Genomic DNA, 8,899 nt, shown 5'->3' with positions numbered 1-8,899 from the left:
TGACAGTAGCATGAAATTACTGCTAATACATTTGTGATTTTGATGTGCTAGGTCAACTAACATGTGAAATGAAATCTTCCAGGAAAGAGATGAGGCAAGAAAACATGGCACAAAGGAAAAGAGCTGCATTGGGATTTGAGCTGGGATTTCGGTCCCACCTCTGCCTCCAGGTTGTTTTATATTCTCGAACAACATACAAATATTTCCGACTCTCCAAAGTGTGATGTACTATACAAAAAACTAGATTAAATGATTCTGAAGCCCTATTCAAAATAGGATCCTCTATAATTGCAGAAAGTATTTTCATAAAAGAAAGGAGGAAAAGTTGGGGGATGAAAGAAAAGCATGAAACTTGAATTCCTTATTAAAAAAAATAATAATAATACTAACACTCTAATTTTAAAAATCCTCATCCTTTTCTCAATTTCTAATTTTTTTTCTTCAAATGAAAGTTATTCTTCCCAAGGTTTTCTTCATGACAAATTTGACATCCTTATTCCTCAGGCTATAGATTAATGGGTTCAGCATGGGCACCACAATGGTATAGAATAGAGAAGACACTTTCCCCTGGTCAAGGGGTAGAATAGAAGGTGGTTTGAGATACATGAAAGCTCCTGACCCAAAGAAAAGAGAAACCGCAATGATGTGGGAACTGCACGTGCTGAAGGCTTTTGACCTGCCTTCAATGGAGCTGATGTGGAAGATGCTGGAGAGAATGAAACCGTAAGAAATAAAAATGGCAACGATGGGCACCCCGATGCCAATGGTCACAACAACGAAGACCACCAGCAGATTTATGTAAGAGCTGGTGCAGGACAGCTCAAGGAGGGGAAGGATGTCACACATATAATGATTGACAAGGTTATCGGCACAAAAGGTCAGAAACACTATGTTTCCTGTATGAGCTAAAGCCCCCAAAACCCCCATCGCATAGACACCCAGCAAGAGAAACAAACACGTCTGAGGAGACATGGTGACCGTGTACAGCAGTGGTTTACAGATGGCGACATAGCGGTCATATGCCATGGCCGACAGGATGAAGGACTCAGAAAAGACAAAGAAACAGAAGAAAAAGAGCTGAGTCATACACCCTGCATAGGAAATGGTGTTCTTCTTCGAGACAAAACTCATCAGCATTTTGGGGATGATGGTAGTGGAGAAACTGAGATCGATGAAGGACAAGTTGAAGAGGAAAAAGTACATGGGGATGTGCAGGTGAGAGTTCAGGCCGATCAGTGTGATCAAGCCCAGGTTCCCCACCACGGTGACCACGTAGAAACCCAGGAACAGAAAGAAGAGGGGCATCCGGAGAGCCGGCTGGTCCGTCAAGCCTGCGAGGATGAACTCCGTCACAGAGGAGGTGTTACCTGCGGCCATGCTCCTCCGGGAGGGGCTGTCGTCACACAGGAGATGTCACCTGCGGCCATGCTCCTCCGGGAGGGGCTGTGAGGGGAGAAGAACTGCTCAGAGAAAGAAAGGAAACCCCTTCTGCACAATGGCGTTGGAACAGAGAGGTTCTGAACTTCCAGAAGATGGCATTTCTGAGGCCTCTCTGGTACTTCCTTGCCTCTACCGCCCTTGATCAGGTTTTGTAAGACCCGGGCCCTTCTCTCGGTGTTGTTGACAGGCTGACCCTGCCCAGACCTTCCTCCTTTGCTCAGAGCCACCGGAACAGGAAGACCAGGTGGCGTTGCCCAGAGCCTTTAGCTGGGATGGCCGTGGGGTTATTATGGGAAAATAATGCTGGAGTAGTAAGGTCACGTTACTAATGAAACCTAAGGCAAAAGGAAACAACAGGAACAGTCACCAAGCACTAACTATGCTAATGGCACTGTTCTAAAGGCTCTGGGCGCTTTGATTAAACCCATTTAACAGATGAGCACACTGGCCATAAGGGACTTGCGCAAGTCCCCGTCCTTCTAAGGGCAGCAGCAGGTGGGCGCAGGCAGTGTGGCTCCCCGGCTCGAGCTTCTGACCCCTGTGCCACAGGACAGACAGGCGGGCACTCACCCTCCCTCCGCCCAGTCACAGTGCTGCGCTCCGCGGGCTCCCGCCCATCTCTCCTGGAGGCTCAGGTGGCCCTGGTGCAAAGAGGATGACAAGTCCGAGCTCTGACCCTCTGCTTCTGCTTCTCCCCTTTACAAGTCACCACCTCTAGGTTGCTCTGGCTCTCCTGCGGAGCTGAAGAACACGGTCCCCGACTGGTTTTGTCCTGAGCCTCCTGTCCAGCTTCCCGGGCTGACAGCTCCTTTATAATGCCCATGGATAACTGGGACTGAAGAGTCTTATTCTGGGTTCGGGGCCCCAGTGACCTGGATACAGAGGCTCCCTCAGGATCACTGCTCCCTAAGGAAGAAGAAGTGTTTGTTTATGCCCTGATAATGCTTGATGGGGCTTTTAATGGCCTCTCCTTTCAGTCAGGTTACATATTTTAAGTACAATTAAGAGCAAAGCACTGTGGGAAAGTAATTCTCGTACTTGTATTGAGCACTTACTGTGTACCACACACTGTACCTGACCCAGCACCCTGAGCTGAGGGACCCAAAGCAACGCATAAGTAGTTTGACCATGTTTAGTCCTCACAGCAACCTTGTAGGTCAGACGCACTAATCTCCACTTTGAAAGTGAGGAGCACACATAGGTGACAGGCTGCAGAACTTTGAGTCAATCTCTGGTCTATCCAACCCCAAACTTCACAGGGGCCAGGGACCTTGCGGGCTTCCCAAGCAGAGACAGGTACTTAACGTCTGTCACTGACTGCACCCGACTGAGTGCAGACAACGGCTCTGGCTACTGTGAATGGCACACACTGTCAGACTGTCTTTGAGGGCATTTATTTGTATAGAGACTAATGAAGTTAATGTGGCAACTTGCAGTCTACACCCCTTACCAGGGGCTTTTACATACAGGATGAAAGATTTTATCGCCAGTGGTTTAGGTAGGATTTTGTCATGTGGTAATGGCCGAAGTCCTGCTGGGGAAGTTAGGAAAGCAAATCTCAAAGGCAAAATCCATCGTCTTCCAGGCAAGTCCAACTAACACCAACTAACTAACAGACCTGTGAGTGTTTCTGAGGATGTGCTCAGACAGCAGTGAGGACGGGCTCACCCCAGCTAAGACTCGGCCATGGTGGTGCCTCATCTGCCCGTTCACTCTTTACACTGAGAACTGTCCACCGGCCAGAGTAACTCTAATGGATCCCAATCCCTGTTGTCAATCCCACTGAACGAGGAGAAAAATAATTCATTAATATAAATTTAAAATAAGCTCCACCCGAGATCCACATGCAAAGGTACGCTGGGGGTTCTCTGAAAGCTCCAGGAGGATTCTGTGACCGCAGAGACGGTTTCCATGGCAACCTCATCTCCACAGCATCGGAAGCGCGGCTTCTTTAAAGCCGCGGCACCGGATGACTTGCCCCAGTACAAGCGGAGAACATAAAGAGCTATTTTGTCTTTCCATTTGTGCAGGGCTTTCACCTTTCCACAACTTGAAACTGGAAAAATGACTTCCTTCTTTCTTTTCCTTTTTTTATCCTCACCTGAGGACATTTTTCCATTTTTTTGTTCAGATCGAGTGGGAGGGAGAGAGAGAGAGAGAAACATTGATGTGAAAGCAACACATCGAGTGGCTGCCACCCGCATGACCCAACCAGGGCCGGGGACAAACTGTAACCGAGGTACATGCCCTTAGCGGGAACCGAACCCGGGTCTCTTGGGACGACAGGCTGATGCTCTAACCACTGAGCAAAACTGGCCAGGTTTATTTCTAACTTAAACTATATATTATACATGCCACATTGCGGGGCATGTGAAAATGTACATATTATAAAAGTCTGCATATATGTCTCATATATGTGCATTGGGTCTCTGCCTTCTGGTAGATCATCGAAGCAGCATGAGTATGGTACCAAACCGATCCCTACATGTCTAGTATTTCCGGCTCCGAGACGACCTGGCGAGAGAGATGGGACAGCAGCAGAGTGGCCTTCCTGTGACACAGCTGCAATGAGCTCAGGGAAGAGCTTGCTTACTCCCAGGTCTTGGATTACCTTCTGCTGATGACTTCGAAACCTGTGTTTCAAGCCACACCTGAACACCCAACGGACAACAGAAATTCCACACAGTATAAATTATATCACTACCTTTTTTTAAAATCCTCACCCAAGGATATTTGGCCATTGATTTTCAGATAGAGTGGGAGGGAGGGAGAGAAAGAGAGAGAAACATCAATGTGAGAGAGACACAGTGACTGGTTGCCTCCCTCATGACCCTGACCAGGGCCAGGGATCGAAGTGCAACCAAAGCACAAGCCCCTGACCAGAATCGACCCCACTACTCTTTGGATCTTGGGCCATCGCTGTAACCGCTGAGCCAAACCGGCTCGAGTGTCTCAGTACCTTTCTTTAAAAACTTTCTCTTCCTATGTTCCCTGCCTTACTAAATGACACAATTTCCCACTGCTTAACCACCTTCATCAGTAATAAAGCAAACTATTCTAACTAAAGGAGTCAGGCCATTTCCCTGAAAATCAGTTCATGAAAGCTAATTCACCGACAGGTCAGTTCACGAATTGTTTATAGATACGTATTTATTGCCATTTTATTATTCCTATTTTTTATCTTTTTTTCTTCTTCTTTTTTAAAGAAGACCCTTTCACATTTCTTGTAATATGGGTTTGGTGGTGATGAACTCCTTTCGGGTTTTCTTGTCTGGGAAGCTCTTTATCTGTCTTCTGATTCTAAATGGTAGCTTTGCTGGGTAGAATAATCTTGGTTGTGTTACTGGAGGAAATAGGTTCTTCCATGGTGTCACAGGAGTGAATTTCAGGGACACTCATGTAGGAGGATTTTAAGCACTAGTGGTAAGATTTATTAGAGCAACCCTGGCCAGTTTAGAGCGGTTAGAGCATTAGCCCCTGGACCAGAGAGGCCCGACCGAGTTCGGTTCCCGCTACGGGCACATACCTCAGTTGCAGTCTGTCCCCGGCCCCAGTTGGGGTCATGTGGGTGGCAGCCACTCAGTGTGTCTCTCTTGCATTGATGTTTCTCTCTCTCTTCCTTCCTCTGCTCCTCACGCTCTATCTCAAGATAAATGCAAAAGTGTCCTTGGGTGAGGATTAAAATATATATATATTTGAGCAAAAATAAAGGAAGGGCTTAGGAGAGAAGGTCGCAGCAATGGGAGTGTGCCTAGACTGGGCTGCCTACCCTCAGGAAAGGACGTTATAAGGGCAAAAGGGAGAGTCCTTAAAGCCCACTGCTTCCATGGGGACCCTTAGAATTTAGGAAAAAAGAAAGCAAAAGTGCGGCCTGAGAGAAGGAAGGGTGCACAGGGCACAGATGCCCCCGAAAAGGCTGCCACAGTCCACGAGACACCTTTGGGCACTCAGCTCGGGGACTGCGTTCGCGCCCCCAGGCTCACCATTCCCAGGGCCTCACCCACCACCAGGTGGTTCAGCTCAGTCTCGCTGAGGAAGTCCAGCTGCCAGGGCCGAAGTACGGACCCCGCGCCCACCAAGACCAGGAGGGCCGGGGCCCCGCCTTGCCGTGCCATCACCCCAGCACCCAGGGCTCCAGTAGTCTAGCTCAGTCTCCGCTCCGGCTGGGCTCTGGCCCGCACAGCTGCCAAAGAGACACTGGGGCCTATATTTCCTTGGGCTTGGGAGGGAGTAGGCTTTCTTTCAAACTAGCCAATAAAAGACCTAAAATAAACATTTAAAAACACTCAAATGATCCATGAGATGGTAGGAAAGGAGGAACATATATGTATTAACATTTGCAATATCAGTCAAATGTTATTCACATTAACAGAATAAAAGAGTGCTCCATATAATCATCTCCATAGATGCAGAGAGACTACTTGATTAAAGTGAACAATACCTAATCATGATTTTATTTATTTATTTATTTTTTTACCCTCACCCAAGGACATTTTTCCTTTTTTTGTTCAGATAGAGTGGGAAGGAGAAAGAGGAAGAGAGAGAGAGAGAGAAACATAGACATGAAAGGGACACATCAAGTGGCTGTCACCTGCACGACCCAACCAGGGCGGGGGACAAACTGCAACCGAGGCACGTGCCTTAGCAGGAACCAAACTTGGGTCTCTCTGACCCGCAGGCCGATGCTCTAACCGCTGAGCCAAACCAGCCAGGGCTCATGATTTTTTTTTAAATTGTTAGTAAAGTAGGAATAGAAAAGAACACCCTAAATGTAACAAAGGATGTCTATGAAAAACGTATACCTAACATCATGAAATACTGATTACTTTTATCTTGAGGTTAATAACAAGTTAAGAATGTCCACTTCAGAAGTTCTAGCCAATACTGTATGGGAGCCTGGTCAGTGTGGCTCAGTGGTTGAGTGTTGACCCATACACCAAGAGGTCGCCAGTTCGATTCCCGGTCAGGGCACATGCCCAGGTTGTGAGCCTGATCCCCAGTGGGGGGCATGCAGGAGGCGGCCAACTGATGTTCTCTCTCATCGATGTTTTATCTCTCTCTCCCTTGCCTTTCCTCTCTCTCTAAAACCAATAAATAAAAAATAAAAATAAAAAAAGAAGGTTTAAAAAATATATATATATATATATATAGTATGGGAGGTTCTGGCCAATTCAGTCATAGAAAGTTGAGCTTCTCAACAATCTCGAAGAATAACATTGTTCAGTTTCTACAATATATCATTCAAAATGTCAAGCGTGCAATCCAAAATTCCATTGACTGCCTCTGCCACCCACTCACATCTGTCTGAATACTGCTCTCTGAATTTCCAGCTGCTCAGAGCTCTCAAAAGAAATCCTCATGAATAAGATTCCCAATATGTTTGTTTTTCCTGTTCTGTTTACATAAGAAGACCTAAATTTTGAAATAGAATATATACAATCATCTTTATTTATAGATGTCACAAATGTACATAGAAAATATAAATAAATCTATAAACAAACTACTAGAATTTAAAAGTAAATTAATATGGTCATGGAATACATGGTTAATATACTATAAAAATAAATTGTATTTCTATATACCAGCAAGAAAATAATTCTAAAATGAAATTTTAAAGTACCATTTATATTAGCAACAAAAATGAGATATCTAGAAATGAATCTAATAGAACTTATTAAGACCTGTATGTTGAAAACAATAAAATATGACTAAAGAACATTGAAGAAAATCTAAATAAATGGAAATCTATATTGTTTTCATCAATTGGATGAGTTAGTATTGTTGAATTGTTAAATCCATGTGGATTACTATATGGATTCAATCCAATGCCAATCAAAACACCTGCAGCCATGTTGATAGTAACTGACAAGATGATTCTAAAATCCACACGGGAATGCAAAGGTCCTAGAATAACCAAAACAACGTTGGGGGAAAACAAGTTGGAGGACTTACACAACCTGACTCCAAGAATTCTATAATTCACAGCAGTCAAGTAAGGACAGGTAAATAGATTAATAGAGCAGAGTACAGTGTCCAGAGATAAACCCATATGTTTAGGGGCAGTTAATTCTTTTTTGTTTGTTTGTTTGTTTTTTACAAAGGTGATAAAGCAAGTCAGTGGGAAAAGAAAGTTATTTGCAGTGAGTGATTCTGAAACACCTGGATATCTCTATATAAACAAGAATCATCCTTGACCCCTGCTTCACACCACACACAGGTAATTCATGATGGATCAGTCTATACATAAAGAACTCAAACAACTCAACACCAAAGAATACAACTAAAGTACAACCAAAATATGGGCAGAGGGCAGTGCCCTCGGCGGTCCCCCGACCTGTCTCTTGCTTCAACAGTGTTTGGAAGGAACAGACCGAGGGGGCGCCCCTTCTTCCAGCCTCCAAACACCCTCCAACCTCTTTCCCAGTCACCACCTTCAGAACCGCCTCGGCCATCCTCAGGCTCCGAGACCAGCCAACACTGTTCCTTCTTTACCCTGAGCCCTGCTGCTGAGCAAGCATGAGCTCCCCAATTCGCCGGGATTATCGTCCGAGATAGGGGTTGCGGTCCACGGCCCGGCCCACCTGCACCCACCTGGCTCTGGGCCTGTTCGCACCGCGGCCACGCGGCCCTGGAGCTCGTGGCCACTTCCTCCCGGAGTTGGTGGAGATTCCTGAGGGCGCTGAGCATCTCTCAAAGCAGCAAAACCAGTGTGGCGGCCGCGCTCTCTTCCAGGACGTGCTGAAGCCTTCCCAGGATGGGTGGGGTGACACTCAGGGCACCATGGACGCTGCCATGGCCTTGGAGAGGAAACTGAACCGGGCCCTTTTGGACCTGTCTGCCCTGGGTTGTACCCACGCAGACCCTCATCTCGGACTTCCTGGGGAACCACTTCCTGGGTGAGCAGGTGAAACGCATCAAGAAGATGGGCAACACCTGACTCACCTCCGCAGGCCAGCACCCCCGGCTGGGCTGGGCCAATGTCTCTTCCAGAGGCTCACCCCCAAGCACGACCAGGAGCCTGTGGAGCCCAGAGGCCTTGGAGGGGCCCTCTGCATCCCCCTGGGTCTGGCTTTTGCCTGAGCCTCTCCCCGAAACCACTAGCCATTCTTTTAACCACCCTGGAGCCCTCGCCCATGCATTGAACCAAATGGAAACAAAAAGCTTTTTTCAGGGAAAAAAAAAAATGGGCAGAGGCAAAACAATACATATACAGGCATACCTCAGAGATACTGCTCCCAAACAGACACTTCTCCCAAGAGACATACAAGTGGCCAGTAGGTATATGAAAAGATGTTATCAACAGGACAGGTAGTGATCGCTGGAGAGGTTGTAGAGAAAACAGAACCCTCATTCACTGCTGGTGGGAATGTAAACCGATACGGCCACTATGGAAAACCGAACAGAGGCTCCTCAAAAACATCTATTCTCAGAATAGAGTTCCCATATACCCCAACAATCC

General features: G+C 46.6%; 1 protein-coding gene across 1 annotated transcript; it reads right to left on the bottom strand.

The window, feature by feature from the left end:
• Positions 1-441: 441 nt before the first annotated feature.
• LOC118640104 (olfactory receptor 8B12) lies at positions 442-1,386 on the bottom strand. The gene has a single exon (XM_036276935.1). It carries the CDS (start codon positions 1,375-1,377, stop codon positions 442-444), a length of 936 nt encoding a protein of 311 aa, XP_036132828.1. The 5' UTR covers positions 1,378-1,386.
• Between the last annotated feature and the right edge of the window lie 7,513 nt (positions 1,387-8,899).

The sequence above is a fragment of the Molossus molossus genome, unplaced genomic scaffold, assembly GCF_014108415.1.
Source record: "Molossus molossus isolate mMolMol1 unplaced genomic scaffold, mMolMol1.p scaffold_m16_p_22, whole genome shotgun sequence".
Classification (NCBI taxonomy): Eukaryota; Metazoa; Chordata; class Mammalia; order Chiroptera; family Molossidae; genus Molossus; species Molossus molossus.
This window is presented reverse-complemented; position numbering and strand designations above follow the sequence as displayed.